At 55.1% G+C, this 16,468-nt stretch overlaps 1 protein-coding gene across 4 annotated transcripts in view; it reads right to left on the bottom strand.

Moving 5' to 3' along the window:
• Positions 1 to 16,468, bottom strand: part of PRKAR1B (protein kinase cAMP-dependent type I regulatory subunit beta) — an 88,963-nt gene that overhangs the window by 66,217 nt on the left and 6,278 nt on the right. For all 4 annotated transcript variants that reach the window (XM_054507754.2, XM_054507755.2, XM_045875959.3 and 1 more), the window contains one exon: positions 8,313 to 8,510. In XM_054507754.2, the coding sequence (XP_054363729.1) occupies positions 8,313 to 8,489 (177 nt within the window). In that variant the 5' untranslated portion in view covers positions 8,490 to 8,510. The remainder of the gene's footprint in view (positions 1 to 8,312; positions 8,511 to 16,468) is intronic.

The following is a 16,468-nucleotide window of genomic DNA, read 5'->3' as shown; positions in this document are numbered from 1 at the left end:
ATGCACCAGGCCTGCGGCAGGGGTTCGATAGGTATCTGTGGAATAAACAGGTGAATGAATAAACCCTTTCTGCAGCACAGCCAGCTTCACAAATCAATGTGTCCATCCGAGCCCCGTAACTCTCTTTCTTAAAATACATCCTAGCAAAGCAATGACAGGTGTCAAAGAGATATCGGTACTAGAATGTTCTCTGCAACGTTTAAAAATTTTTAATCCAGGGCGCCTGGGTGGCTCAGTCATTAAGCGTCTGCCTTCGGCTCAGGTCATGATCCCGGGGTCCTGGGATCGAGCCCCTCATCGGACTCCCTGCTCTGTGGGAAGCCTGCTTCTCCCTCTCCCGCTCCCCCTGCTTGTGTTCCCTCTCTCGCTGTCTCTCTCTCTGTCAAATAAATAAAATCTTTAAAAATAAATAAATAAAAAATAAAATAAAAAACCAAAAGCAGTAATCAAATCATATATAATGAAAACTCAGGCCACAGACTAGGAGAAAATATCCACAAAACACAAATCCAATAAAGGACTCCAGTCCAAAATATACAAAAAAAGCCTCTCAAACTCAACAACAGGAAAACAGACACCCAACACGGAGCATCCGCCCACCGCGAACACCCACTCGGGAAGATGCTCCACATCACGCGTCCTCGGGGACACGCAGAGGAAAACAGCGAGGAGACGCCACTGCCCACCCCCCCAGCCCCGCGTTGGAACGGCCACGGGCCAGAACACGGTCAGCACCAGATGCTGGCGGGACGCGGAGCAGCGGGGAATGGCGCGGCCACGTCGGGAGGCGCCTGTGGTTTCTTACAAAACCAGCCACGCTCTTGCCGTGCAGTCCAGCGGACGTGCTCCTCGGCATCTACCCCCAGGACATGAGAACGCAGGTCCCCGTGACACCTGTGTACGGATGTTTACGGCAGCTTTATCCACAGCTGCCCAAACTGGGAAGCGACCAGGGTGCCCTGGAGTCGGGCCTGGACGCACACGCCGTGGGCCGTGCAGACGGTGGACGGTGACTCGAGTGCTACAAAGGAGTGAGCTCTGAAGCCGTGGAGGAACCCGACACGCGTGATCCTGAGCCGGCTCCGGACTGGGATTCCAGCCGTGGGGCGTTCCCGAAAAGGCAGGACTGCGGGGATGGTAAACGGTGGGCGGGTGCCGGGGGCTGGGGAGGGGAGACAGGGTGGAGCGTGGTGGATTTGTGTAATATCGTAATTGGATACATGTCGTTACACAACCGTGCAAACCCAGAGACCGTGCCTGAGGCAGGCCGTGGACTTCAGTTAGTGACAGCGAGCGCGCGGCGATGCTCATCAGCTGCAGGAGGCACGAAGGTGCAGGAAGGTAATCACAGGGGCAGGCGGGGCATGAGGGGCAAGGACAGCCCTGCACGTTCTGCTCGATTCCTCTGTAGACCTGAACTGCTCTGGAAGAGTCGTCTATCTTTGGTAATCACATACAGTAGGTTACAAACTTTACGACGTGTGTGGGAGGATCAGCAGCAGGGGAAAACACACCTCCAAGGAAACACATCAGACGCTGAAAGTCTCCCTCAAGAGATCTGACAACAAGGCATCTTTGTTTCCTCATCCTTTTCTGTACTTTCTTAATTTCCCCAGATTTCGTGGAATCAACCTTTCTTTTTACTGTTCGGCAATTTCTGAAAGCTGTAAACCTTTTGAAAACTGCTTTAACCATTTGACATTCACTTGACCCAGCGGCACCGTGTGACGGTCCACCAGTCGGAGAAGCGGCAGCCCTTCCTTCGGCTTCGGGCTTGCGGTTCTTCTCACAGATCCTGGGTCTGCACGGGTCCACATGGCTGTGTCCCTGAGAGCGCCCGGACACGGTGCCAATGGCAGGCCTTCTATTCCCGGTCTGCAGAAGCATCTTCCACGTGACCACACCTGTGCTGCTTGGTGGGCAGGGAAGGCGAGGGCACAAAACTGAGTTCACACCTAACTCACAAGTGCACATAAACTGTGATGCACACAAACACGCATGAAAAAGGGGGAAAGCAGTTTAGAGTTCTATCGGCAAGGAGTTTCTCCATAAAGGTTATTTTCTACTACTGATGTAAGTTATAAAATCATTCTGGAAATAAAAACAAATGTAAGAAAAATAAGAAATCCCCACTTTGGAAGTTTCTGATCCTCTCTGCCTGAAGAGGAGGGAGATGTCCGAAAGGAAGCAGGCCCCGCCTGGAGTGTCCCTGGGCGCAGTTCCTAAGTGACAGAAGCCAGTCTGCGAAGCCTCCGTACTGTGGGATTCTGGAGAAGGCAGAACTGTGGGCCCAAGGAGTGACCCTGATGTAAACTCTGGGCCTCAGCTAACGATGGCGTCTCTCACCAGGTGTGACAAGCACTCAGCAGGTGCAGCGTTACTAAACAGGGGGGCCGTGTGCACGGGGAGGGGCTCAGGCTGGGGAGGGGGACGTGGGAACTCTGTACTTTGTGCTCAATTTTTCTGTGAACCTAAAACTGCTCTAAAAAAGCAAACCTTATCGGGGTGCCTGGGTGGCAGAGTCAACTGGTTAAGTGACCAACTCTTGGTTTCGGCTCAGGCATGATCTCAAGGTCTCAGGATCAAGCCCCTCATCGAGCCCCGTGCCCAGTGAGGAGTCTGCCTGAGATTCTTCCTCTCCCTCTGCCCCTCCCCCACTGCCACACGTGCATTCTCTTTCAAATAAATACATAAATCTTCAAAAAACAAAAGTAAAGCCTATCAATTACAAAGGAGTACTGCTGAAAATACAATAAAAATGAAATAGGAGCAAATTGACCAAAACATATAAAGGATCTGTATATTGAAAATAGAAGTTTTTCTGTTTTTCTTAAAAATTTTATTTATTTATTTGAGAGAGATAAAGAGAGAGAGGGCACGCATGAGTGGGGGTGGGGATGCAGAGGGAAAAGGAGAAGCAGACTCCCTGTTGACTGTGGAGCGCAATGCGCGGCTCAACGTGGGGCTCAACACGGGGCTCAATCCCATGATCCTGAGACCCTTGAGACCACAACCTGAGCTGAAGGCAAATGCTGAACAGACTGAGCCACCCAGGCGTCCCTGAAAATAAAAGTCTTTCTCTCATAGACAGGAGAAACCACAGACCTAGGTAAATGAAGAGCTACTCTGTGTTCATGAACTGGAAGATTCAAGATTGTTCTCCATTCTCCTCAAACTGATTTGTGTGTTCAGTGTAAGCCCACTCAACATTCCAAGAGGATTTTTTGGTCCATGTCAGCGAGATCACTAAAATATACCCAGAAAGGCAAAGGCACCAGAGTAGAGGAAGCAATTTTGAAGAAGAGCAACGCATGAAAACAGAGTGAGCCAGACCGTGAGGTGCCCCCAGGCACATACAGTCAGCTGATGAACGACAGAGGAGCACCCAAAGTCAGTGCAGAACCCCTCCATACAAACTTCCATACAAAACACAATTCATTAATAAACATATGCATTGATAAACCCGCCTTCAAAAGGGGAAACTTTTGCTCTGTGAAAGACAGTAGCAAGCAAATGAGCAGAAGACCCTGGATGGACTGGAAGAAGGTGTTTGAAAAGCAGGAACTACCCAGGACTCACGTCTGCGTACGTGAGGGTACGAGTTGAATACATAAAGCACTTCCGAGCCCAACGGTAAAGAAGAGCCTAGTAAGAAACACGGACAAAAGACCTCAGCAGGCACCTCATCAAGGAGACGTGCCAATGGCAAGTAAGTGCACGAAAAGATGCTCCGTGTCATCAGTCAAAAGGAAACGAGGAAGAAACCCAGCGGAAGGGCCAGTAAGTACCCATCAGAATGGCTCAAATTTTTGAAAGCTAACAGTATCGAGTGCTGGCAATCTTAGGGCCAAGAACCACAGCTGGTTGGAATGCAAGACGGTGTAGCTGGGCACTTTGTTACCAAGTCAAACATGTGCTTACCATACGACCCAGATACTTTCTCAAGTTAAATAAAAATCTACATTCACACAGAAATCTGTAAGACAAATACATGCCTACAGCGGCTTTGTCATTGCCAAAAACTGGAAGTGATCCAGATGTCCCTCAACTGGCCAAAGGATGAGCAGACTGTGATCCATGGACTCAGCAAAACAAGGCTCGTGACACGCACAAAACCAGCACGAATCTCGGTGCCCTCGGAAGTGACAGAAGCCGGACTCAAAGGCTACCTGCTGTAGGCCTCCACTGGTGGCACATTCTGGAAGATGCTGAGCTGCACACTTCAGCGGTTGCCAGGGGATAGGGGGGCGGGACGGTCTGGCCAGCAAGGGCAGGAGGGAGCGGATGGCACCTCAACAGATCTGGATCTCGGGGACGGTGGCAGGCAGACAACTGGACACCTCCGTCAGAACCCACGCAGTTGCATACCACAGAGCACACGTTCAGGGTATTGAAATTCAAAGAAGAACTTTAACGGGAGAGGGGAGTGGTCCCGGTTCTCTTCCCAGATGTGTCTGCTCGTTCCAAAATTGACACACAATGTAACTTCCATCTTTACTAAAGACCAAAGCCTTAGCCCAGACCCTCGTGTGACCCCACGGAGCCAGTGACCAGGGAAGGCGCCAGGCCATCAGGAGGGAAGGAGCACCCAGCTCGGCAGGGAGGTGTCCATATCCGCCAATTAGCACAAGAACAACTGTAGAGAAGCTGATGTTGACGCGGAGTTGGGAAAACAGCACTGTTCACGCGTGTCAGGGGAACCGTAAACTCATTCCATCCTTGGGAGTAAAGTGGTTCTAGAGCTATGAAAACAAGCCACACTCTGACCCCAGCGCGCGCACCCCGACTGCGTGCACGCTCTGTCTTCTTCAAATCATTTCCTGGGCATAAAGGTCTTTTCTGAAGAAAACAAAAAAACTGAAAACCATCAAATACAAAACAATACAAATAAAGTAAAAACTGCCACATCACATGGTTTCATGGCCACAGACACCATAAAAATGCTACTGAGGAGAACACAGAATAGGGTGCGCTGGATGTCACCAAAACAGACACTTTAAAACGGCCAAAATGGTAAATTTTATGCTGTACAGATTTTACACAAAAGATACTAGGAAGAAAAGTCAAACTAAAAATGCACATGTGCCACCCCACCCACATCCACACGCGTGTGCGTGCTGAAGAGGGTCCCAGAGAAACGCAGGTGGGTACGCGGATGGAGGAGGCCGGGCGCTTTCCTTACAGCCTCTAAAGCATCCCTACAAGGACCAACGATTCTACCGCTCCACGAGCTTCTGCAAGATCCCACCATGGAGAAGCTTCGGGCTGTGCTTGGCCAGTGGATAAGGACTACTCTACCCCCTCACGACTGGACCTGAGAACAACGACCTTCTTAAACTGCACTCACCGAGGCCTGAGGGCTGGCGGCTGGGCTTGGCCTGCCCGGACAGCACCCCGAGAGCTGGGCCATCCCCGCTGGTCTGTGCCGACCCAGCGACACCCTCCCGGGGCTTTATCGGGGGCCCCACACACATGCTTCCTGCTTGTCACACATGATGAGAAGTCTCCCTCCCCGGGCTTCCTGTCCACTCAGGCCGGCCTCATGGGGGGGCAGGGGTGCTGCCTGGGACTCTGCCCTCCCCTGGACCACAGGCTCCTGGGGCCCAAGACCCGGGGCTCCGCCACATCCCGAGCCAAAGAGCCCTCCTGCTCCCCTATTACAAACACTCCACGGCAGCTCGCGGGGCAAGCCAGCGTGGCCCGGACGCCCGTGGCTTTCAGGGGCTTTATATTCTGGGGGGCTCAGATCTGTCTGTTACAGAGATAATCCGTAGTCTTGCCGCTGGGCGCATGCTTCTCTCAGCGCCCGCCATCCACTTCAGAGCACTCCTGCGCGGACAGATACTCCGTGGCTGGCGAGGCCTCTCACAAGAATGGAACTATACTCTACGGCCAAGGCTTTTTTTTTTTTTTTTTTTTAATATTTTATGTATTTATTTAAGAGAGAGAGAGAAGAGAGCCCGAGTGGGGAGCAGCAGGCAGAGGGAGAAGCAGACTTCCCGCGGAGCAGGGAGCCCGACGTGGGACTCGATTCCAGGACCCTGGGATCATGACCTGAGCCGAAGGCAGACGCTTTACCGACTGAGCCACCCAGGCGCCCCCACAGCCAAGTCTTGTAACCTGCTTTCCTACTCACCACTGGATTGCCGACGTGGGTAGGCCTACCTAAAGCCGCCCTACCCGCCCCTGAGAAAGTGGCTGTTTGTGGTTGAGTTGTGTCCCCTGAAAGTTCACGTGTTGGGTTCCCAACCTCAGGACCTCAGACTCTGAGCTTATTGGTGACAGTCTTTGCCAACGTAATCAAGTTATAATGAGGTCATTGGGGTGGGCCCTAACGCAATGTGACGCAGCCTCCTGTTAAGGAAGGAGGCCACGTGAGGATGAAGGCAGAGGTCAGGACCAAGGTCCTACGAGCCAGGGAACACCAAAGGCTGACGGCAAACCACCAGACGCTTGAGTGTGGACTCGCAGCCTGCAGGACCCCCTCCCCGCCCATCTGCTCCTACTCTCCCCATTCACTCAGGGGTCCAGACCAAGCCCCAGGAGTTATGCTTGCTGCCTCTTTCCTCACTCCACCAGCAAGCCCTGAACACCCCACCAAAATGAATGGTCCGAGCTGGCCATGTTGCTCCCGCTCCATTAACCCTAGATGCTCGACTAACTGTCTGCAGCCATTGCCACAGGTCCCCTGGGGGAAAATGTCCCTGGTTGAGTACCTCTGCTTGGGTCTCACTCTGCTGCCTCAGCCGTCGAGTGGGTTCCCCGACTCCAGCCACCCCCATCAGGACCACCCCCGAGACACGTCACCTGGAGGGCATCACTTGTGAGCAAACCACGGGAAGTAACTGGGGCCCTGACAGAGTGAGGGTTTGAGACGGGGGAGGATGGACTGTCCCCTGCCTGATTCTCCCAACACGCAGGAAACAGCCCATCCCACAAGTCCCCTGCAGAAGGCCTCTCCTCAACCATGGCCTCAAACGTGACCGAAGGAAAACAGATGAAGGCTACATGACCATCTTCATCCATCCTCTGAAAAAAAACAGCTTTCCAAATTAAAACAGCCCAAGCTGGCTAGTGTGGGCAAACCAACAACCAAACCCCGTGGGGGGAGTGTACAAGGATGCAAACGAGATCACTTCCACCCGGTATTGCCATCGGGAGTTTCAGTAATCCCGCGTCTGAAGACAATGCCACACACAGGAAAAGAGTCTACATGTGAATGTGTTAGCGTGGCATTATTTTTAACGTTAAACAAAGCTGGAAACGACTCAACTATCCAATCGCAAGGGAAACATTGAGAAAATATCAGCATGTCTACTCAACCCAGCAGTGCGCACCCACCTGAGTGAGGTCTGTGAAGAATGCGGAGCAAATGAAAAGTGCACGGAGGAGACCACATACGACTGTGACCCCTTCTATCTCTGAACTTTCCAAACTTTCTTTAAAAGCCGTGCACTCATACTTGAAAATGTTTTTTTAATAGATTGTTTTAAAGGAAAGAAATTCACCCCTTTGGGTTGGAGCTCTGTGTCCACAGGAGGCCCCCACTGAAAGTGAAACACTGATGGGTGGGGACTCAGAGGGACTCAGATCTGAGCCTGACCTGGGGTTCCATTCACCCCTGAGACCAGGACAGGAACAGTGAAGTTGTGAGCAAGGGGCCCAGAAGAGGAGCCTTAGGTGCCGCCCAGGGAGTGTTCAGGGTCGGGAGCCAGAGGGAGGAAGGAAGGAGCCCACCATGGAGGGACAGGTTGCCAAGGGGCTCAGGGACCCCTCCTGCTCTGAGCCTGTCCTCCCACCGATGAACCAGGAAGGGGTGAGGGGCATCATTCACAGAGGAATGAGTTGGGGGGGCCCCCCTCAGAAGAGAGGTGTGGATGGACATGTGCTTCCCCACACTGCACGAGTCTGAGGGGCGTTCTCCTCTGCCTATGCCCACCTCCTCCCAGAGGCGCAGATGACCACCGTGGAATCTGGTCTCAAATGCCCTACATCACATGCCTATCACAGCTATGTTCTTCCATGCCAAACGCCAGTGGCACCTGTAACTACACCCGGTCCCCATCTCTGTCCCCTGAGTTGAAAACTGTCAGCGGGCCCAGAAGCTATCTTCACAGTCAGCTCTTCCCCAAGCTCTGCAAGTGGTAGAGCCCGCACCAGTGGGGGTCTGTGGCCGGGACCAGGAGCCCTGGAACGGGTGAGGCACGGTCAGGCCCGGCGGAGGACTGCTCTCCCTACACTCCCTGCAAGAGCCAGCACGACCCGGGGAACAGGTGTGCCCCAGGGGAAAGCAGGGGGTGGTCGTCACTGACCTTCTCCAGCTTCTCGAAGTGCTCCCGCAGGAACTTCATGGGCCTGTCGGGCTTGGAGATGCACAGGTGCACAATGCAGTCCTTGAGGACCTGCTGAACGCCATGCTTCTGAACGTAGAGCTCACACCCCTTCAGACTCTCGTCCTCCTCCGCCTGGTAGGTCGACGGGGATGCCATGGTGACCCCGCTTCTGGCTGCCTGGTGGGGGAAATGCATATCACGGGTTGCTGGGGAAGGAAGCCTGGGGCGGCACCCCACAGGCCCCCAAAATGTGTCGTTGTAGTCCCATCCTGTGACTGATGGGACAAGGTCTCAGGGTCCATGGTCACAGGCCTTTCCTTCTGAGGGGCTGGATGAGCCGCTAACATGACAGCCGCAAAGCCTTACCTTACAGATCTTTGCGGGCATGGAGGAGGATCAAACAGACTTGTACATGGCTGAGCAAACCCTCCTCTCTGAGAAATCTGAAGGTGGAGAGTGGGGGCCCCCAGGGCCTGAGTGGCCAGCCCAGCACTTACGTGGTCTCACTTGCCACCATCCCTCCTCCCTTTTTAGGGACAATTGTGTGAACCAGGTATATGGAGAGTGCTGTTACAGGGTTGGGGTAGCCTGCTTGGCAGGAACAGAAAGAAAACAAGGCAAACAGTTGAATCCCAGCTGAGGGGCCTTCTGGAAGGATGTTACATGGAGAACAATGGCAGGGCCGCACATTCTCAGCCCGGCATTCTCAGCTCAGTGCTCCGGGCTAAGTCACAATGCGGGCTCAGGAACTGGGAGCCACGCAGCCGCCCCACCGCTGGGACCCAGACCCGGGTTCTCGGCCGCCAGGAAGGCCCCAAGGCCGCGCCCCCTCCCCAGGCCCCGTGCCCGCGGCGGTCCCTGCGCCCCCTCCCCAGGGCCCGCGCCCCTAGTCCTTGCGTCCCCTGCCCCCGGCCTCTGCGCCCCCAGCCCCCGCGTCCCTCCCCCAGGCCCCACGTCCTTGGCCCCTGCATCCCTTCCCCAGGCCCCGGCGCCTCCGGACCCTGAGCCCCCGGCCCCCACGCCTCTCCACGACTGCGCCGCGGGCCCAGGTTCGGCCAAGGGGGCGGGGGCTGCCCAAAGGCCCACATTTCCGGGGCCTCCGGGCCGGCCGAGCTCAGCCCCTCACCCGCGCAGGCCAGGGATCCCGACGCAGACCCCATCCCAGCCCGGCGTACCTGGATGCGCCACGCCCGAAGCCCGAAGCGGCTGCGCGGGCACGCGGCGGGGACGCGGGGACGGCCGGCGAGTGGGTCCCGCACTGCAGCGGCGCCGCCCTCCGCCCGCCCCCGCGCCGCGCCGACCCACCCCCACCCCCCACTCCCCACCGCTGCACCCGGCCTGTCCCCCTCCCCTCCCGCCTCCCCCTCCCTGCCCCCGCATCGGGCCTCCCCACCCCCCACTCGGCTGTGCTTCCTGCCCCTCAGCATCCCTCCATCTGCCCACCGACAGACCTCTCCCCACTGCACCTCTAGCTTACTCCTGTGCCCCCTCCTCCTCCCTAACCCCCACCCCAACGACCCCAAGCACCTGAAGGAAGCCACAGATTTTCATGCACAGGCAGCCAGGACTACCACCATTGCCCTCCACCACCCACTCCTCACACCTCAACCCCCGTTCCCCACCCCCCCCCCCCCCGCCCCGCCACTGAAGACCATGTGATGGCGCATCTCAGGGTGATGTCCAGGACCCCCCACTGCTCACCCCAGGCAGGTTCATCTGCATGTCTGCAGGCCCCCACTCTCCAGCTCAGGGCCAGAAGAGGTGGCCCGAGGGCCCCAGGCCACCCCAGGGAGAGGTGAGCTGATTTCCTTTTCTTAGTTAAGGGCACCAGCTTCACCCCAATGCCCCAGTGGGAAATCAGTGGGTCATGCTGAATTCTTCCCACCATCCTCCAGGGTCCATGAGGTCCCTGAGGCCTGCGGAGTCCCTGGGGTGACTTCCTAATCTGTAAGCCCAGACCTGCAGAAAGGAGGACTGTCTTCTGTCCCTGTTGCCCAACGTCATCTTTGCCCCCCTTCCAGCAGGTGGTGGCAGAAACTTCATCTCCATCAGTGGGGGGTCCCCGCCCTTTCCACAGAGTGGTCTAAGCACCAGGAGAGGGGATAGGGAGCTCAGGCCTTGAAGGGGAAGGTATCTGCTCACCTCTCCCACACTCCCCTGTCCCATACTCAGCTGTCCACAGAAGCAGGCTGACCGCAGCGGGGCCGGCCCCTGCAGCCATGCCCCTGCGGCAGAGCTGACACTGCCCAACTTCCTCCTGCCCGTGTGAAGGGAAAGGGACAGGTCACACTCGGGTAGACAATCCGGGACTCCTTTCTGCCTCCCCGGCCCCTGCCCTCAATGTGGGGGGAGGTTGTCAGCAGTGGCCAGCGCCCTTACGTGAGGATGGTAGGAATGTCCCTCACAGAGCTGGTTGTAAAACCATGGGCAGCACCATGCTGGCATTCACAGGTCACCTCCCCACTGGATAGTTACAAACCCTGGCTTTTGTAGGGTGTCTGAGCAGCCACATCCTTCCACCGAAAACATACCCCTGGTATCAGGTTACCCAATAAATCGTGCTTGTCTGAGAATGTCCCCTCCGCCCGCAGGGAAGGACCACCTATGCACATTCCCCAGCTGCGGGGGGCTTTATTTCACCCCTAGAACCTGGGCAACCAAGCCTTGCAAAGACCCGACTTCAAAGCCACATTCTTTCCTAACCACTACCCACCCCCAGACTCCTGCCTCTGCCCGCTCCAGTTTACCCACCAAGATTCAACTTGAGTGTTCCTTCTGCAGGAAGACTTCCCGGGGGCACCGCACCTCCAGACGGGGTGGGGCTCCCTGGACTTTGTAGCTCTCGTGGCAAGTGCCACACAAGAACTATGTGAGTCTGTTGGCTTGATACTGAGAGCAGCACATGGGCATGGGCACTGTTCATTGTATTCTTTATTCAGTCTGCATGGCACGGAGACAAACACAAACATTCTCTGCGATGCAGAAAGGAAGACTACTCGTCCAACCCGGGTCTCTGGAGAGGTGGCAGAGTATCGTGGTCTGAGATGGGCCTGGTAGGGGACCGCTCCGTGTGCATGGTGCCTTGGGCAGCGCGCAGAAGCCCTGAGGGGGCAGAGGGTGGAGGAGGCGGCTGACTACTGCTTACCAAGGGCTCGCTCTGGGATGACACCTGGGAGCCAGAACCTTCCTGGAAGAGACCCTCCCATCTCAAACAGGCGGATGCTACTCAAGTGCAGCTTTTACCTGAGGCAGGAGGTACAGGAAGGAGCACGCAGCAGGGGTCCAGTGACCGTGAACACCAGTGGTTATTCTCAGGGCCACAGCCGTTCCTCAGGGAGAGATCTAAGTCCCGTCCCCAGTACACACGGGCAGGGCCCCGGAGGGATGCAGAAGACGGAGCCACAGGGGAAGAGAGAGGTGAGCTACAGAGGAAGAGAAGGCGAGGGAGAGGCGGAAACCACCCCTCAAGCTCCACACCTCTGAAGAAACTGCCATCGGCGAGAAATTCCCCGGGGAGGAGGCAGCAGGAGACGTTATAAGAACAGTGCTAATTTTCAGCTTCCACAATGCTCACCAGGTAGGTCTGAGACGTAAAATCTCACACCAGTATTGCCACCATATGTCAGCGAACTCTGATCATGCACGCTCCCTGGTGTGGCCTTGGGGTGTGGCCCCCAGCAGCGGCGTCCTGATAGCATGCACGGAAGCAGACACCCCGTGGAGCCTCGGGGGAGAACCCAGTGCTGCCTCGAGTGTAGCCACCAGAGGACCCAGACTTCCAATCCGCAGACATTCGAGATCATCAGTGTGTGTTGTTTTAAGCCCCTAAGTTCGTGGTGACTGGCACGCAGCCTGTCACGGGGGGAATCCGGGAAAGAGCCCAGCCCTGTGTCTGGGTTGGTGCTGGACGAGGCGGAAACCACTGCAGGAATGCTATAGGCTGAATGCTTGTGTCACCCCAAAACTCCTGCTTAAACCCTAACCCCGTTGGAGTGCTAGGAGGGGGCTTTGGGGCGAGTCAGTCATGGGTGGGGCCCTCCGGATGGGATCAGTGCCCTCATGACTGAGACCCCAGAGCGCGCCCTCGCCTCTGCTGCGGTGTGTGGACATCACAAGAGGCCCTTCGTCTCGGACAGAGCCTCCAGAGCAAGGAGAAAGAAATGTCTGTTGTTCATAAGCCACCCAGCATGTGGTGTCCCTGTCACGGCAACCTGGATGGACTCAGACAGAGGCAGCGTGAATACTCAGAAAAGCCATATATGAGAATACATTATAGGGACAAAGGAATTAAAATATTATGAATCTGGCACAGGAACAAATAAACATTAAGGGATCAGAACAAAGAGCCCAGAAATAAACCCAAACCAGTATTTACAGGGATTCTGTATGTGATAAAGGCAGAACTGCATATCTGCGGGGATAACAATAGTTCAAGAATTAGTTTGGGGAGAATGAAGTCACCTGTGCCTCTGGACTTAAATATAAAAGCAATGGAAGAAGCGCTGGGAAATGTCTTACGATCTCGGGACACCCGAGGCCTTCCTTGTCCTACCACGACATCAAGGGGCCGTGAATGTAAAAACCAAATACTCTATAAAGATGAAAACTTTGTGCATAAAAACCCTCACACGTTCAAAATAAAACAAAACAAGAAGTGTGCTTGCCATACCTATCACAAAGGGCTGGTTTCCTTAGAGGAAGACGACACCCAGCTGCACTCAAACTAAGAACAGTGCAAATTCAAAGTCCGCGGAGGTGCCCTGTGCCTCTGGGAGGCTGGCCCAAGTCTGTGCGGATAGAGGGCGGGAAACGGGCCTCGCAAACACGGCTCCAGCAGAGCTTCTTCGGACTCCCATGCGGAGGACCTCGAGCCCAGATTCAAACATACACATCCCAGCAACTCCACGTCGCTGGGTTTATCGATAACGCGATAAAAAATCAATATTGCGGTGACTATCCTTCCTCACGGATTTTTCTGGTCGTGGGTAAATGTATCTGCCTGCCCGGGTGCACAGAAACACATGAAATAACAAAAGTGGGAGGAAAAACTAAGTATCCATCAACAAGGGCCTGATGAGACACCCAGCAGCGCATTCGGACAGTGGAGTGTCACCCAACTGTTCAAAAGGACATGGCAGCTCTGAGTCAACACTAACCTAGCTCCACCGTATGTTCCTAAGTGAAACAAAAAACAAAAACCATGGTATGAAACTTGGCGTGCATGCTACCAGACTTTATAGGGCGCCTGGGGGGCACAGTCGGTTGAGTGTCCGACTCTTGGTTTCAGCTCGGGTCATGATCTCAGGGTCGTGAGATTGAGCCCCATGTCCAGCTCTGCACTCAGTGCAGAGTCTGCGTGTCCCTCTCCCTCTGCTCGTCCCCACCACTCACGCGTTCTCTCTCTAAAATAAATTTAAAAACCTTAAAAAAAAAAAGGGGGACTTTACAATCCACACACATGGATTCATGTAGATTTGGGCACAGGATACCTCTAGCCAGACCTGAAGGACAGAGGTGGCCTGAGGGGCAGGGAGGGCAGAAGTCCTAAAGTGACCATGTCCTCGAGTGCCATTCCTATTGTACACCAAATGCATGTATTACCTATTTAAAAGTAACTTTCTATTAAAATTTTTAAATCTTCCTGGAAAAGATGGGGAATTCAAAACACCCATTATTTTCACTCCACAAACCACAATAAAATCACAATAAAGGGATTTTTAAAAAGATTTTATTTATTTGATAGAGAGAGAGCACGAGTGGAGACAGAGGCAGAGGGAGAAGCAGGCTCCCCGCTGAGCAAGGAGCCCGATGTGGGACTCGATCTCAGGAGCTGAAGATCATGACCTGAGCCGGAACCACCCAGGCGCCCCAAAGGGATTTTGTTTTTAAAGGCACAAGCCCTCGAGGACTGGAAGGACCCAGAGAAGACCTTAACAAAATTCTGGGAGCCTGAAGGAGGACAGGAGAGTCGTCATTGACTCACTGGAACCAAGAACGCTGAATGGCGAACTGTGAACATCAAGAGCCCAGTTCACACCACAGAATCCCCCAAAACCTCAGGAATGGTTTCACCAGCTTCCAAGGAAGTGAGAGCCAGTGGTGGGGGAAGAGTTGGCCTCATGCCCCACTGGGACTAAGACGGTCTCCAGATGGGGGGGTGGCACACCAAAACCAGGCAGATGCTTCAATGCGTGTGCACCAGGGGCTGACCACGGCCCTTTACCAGAGCGCCAGGGGCCCTGGGGCGCTGGGAGAGTCTTGGAGGCTCGCGGTTCACGGCGCGCGAGGCCCAGCTGGTAGGGCCTACGGGCAGTGTCCTTCCCACGTGCTCCCAGCTTCCGACGCCTCCTCCGCTTCCCTGGCGGGCCTGTGTGGCTCATAGAGCCCGTGACTGCGCCGCCTGAGGCCAGGTTTAAAGGGCAACACTGGGTGCCTTTAGAGCTCACCCGCCAAGCCCCGAGGAAGCCTGCGTCGCCGCCTCCCAGCGAGCCCCAGCCTTCGCCCAGGCCCACCCATCACAGAGCCGAAACCACCGTCCCCAGATCACTCGGCGACAGGCGGAGGCTGCGGCCTCGGGGTCGACACTGCGTGAGATAACCGGAGCCTGCCTCCAGTTCCACAAGCTGCAAAGCAGACGCTCCCGCCCTGCGAGGCTGGCCGCCACCCCGTGTTTGTGCGTCTGGGAAAGGAAGGGCCGTCTGTGCAGTTACCCAAGCCAGAAACTCGGAGTGCCCCGGACATCGCCCTCCCCCGCAGCCCCGAATCTTGCAGGTTCTGCAAAATAACTCTGGCCCTGCCCACAGGCCCCACCACCTCCTGTCCCTCCCGCTGCCTCCTGACTCACCCCCTCAGACCTGTCCAGAGGCAAAGCCAGTGACATCTTCAGGCCACCCGAGGTCCCACACTCCCCGTCCTCTCCTCCGTCCCCAGGCCAGCATTTCCTTCCTCTGTGCCTACTGAGCTCCAGCGCCTCGGACCCCACTTCCAGAGTCTCTCCTGGAGCCGCCTGCACCCCCGCTCCACGTCCCACTGCTCGAGGGCACCGTCTGTCACATTTGATCAATGACCTCCCTCCCGGCCATCAGCTCCATGAGAAGCAAATGCATCTGCTTTGACTCACCGCTGTATCCGTGCCTCACAGGACACCCAGAAATGTCGAACACCCCATAAATATTTGTTGGATGAGATAATGAATGAACCAACTACACGCTGTCTGCTAAAATCAGTTTATCATACTGACTTAAATGACACACTTTAAAATATATGTCACCAGAACACTGAACAAGCAAGACTCCGGAACAGACTTGGAAATCACTTTTTCCTTAGCTCTTCCTGGCTCTTTAGTATTTATTCAGTGGAGGAAGTTCTGTTCCTGCTCTAGATACACATTTGGACAGCTCCATCACATTTTGGCTCAAACAGAGAATTCAAAGTTCTAGGGTTATGTTAAGATACAAACCCAGTGTCAACTCAGTCTTTCTAAGTGTCCAGGACTAGGAAGTAATGGAAAGTCCAAACTCAGTTTAGAGAGTTGGAACATGGCCTCCTCCAGCGAGGCATCTCTGTGGCTTCGAGCAGGTGGGGAAGGAGAGGGGTCTGCTAGCTCCTCCCCGAACTCGCTGAGGGGGCTCGGCCCTCTCCCTCTGGCCTCTAGAATTCCCAGAAGACACTCACCGCCCCGGCCACGGTGTCACCATCAGGGACTTCACAGAAGTAGAATCTACAATACGGGGTCTTGTGTGTCTGGCTTCGCACACTGAGCACCGTGCTTTTGAGGTGCTTTTGAGGTCCATCCCCGTTGCGGCCCGCGTCAGCACTCCTTCCTTCCTAAGGCTAAATTACAGCCCATCGTGTGACGGACCCCGCCGTGTTGCGCCATCACCCACGGTGGACCCTCGGTGCTGTGAGCATGGGCACACAGGTACCTGCACGCCACCTTCTGGCTACGCACCAGGACATGGAACTGCTGCCGTACGGGAGTCCTAGGCTTAATTTTTTGATGAGCTGCCAGGCTGTCTTCCCCAGCAGCTGCACGGTTCTACCTTCCCACCGGCGGTGAGCAAGGTTCCAATTACTCCTGTCTTGGCCAATACTTGTCACTTTCTGGTGGGTTTTTTGTTTTGCTGTCTTTTGTG

This window comes from Mirounga angustirostris, unplaced genomic scaffold (assembly GCF_029215605.1).
Source record: "Mirounga angustirostris isolate CCGP_5_RB_7025 unplaced genomic scaffold, mMirAng1.0.hap1 SCAF_5, whole genome shotgun sequence".
NCBI lineage: Eukaryota > Metazoa > Chordata > Mammalia > Carnivora > Phocidae > Mirounga > Mirounga angustirostris.
The sequence above is the reverse complement of the archived record's forward strand: the minus strand, read 5'-3'. Positions and strand labels throughout refer to the sequence as shown.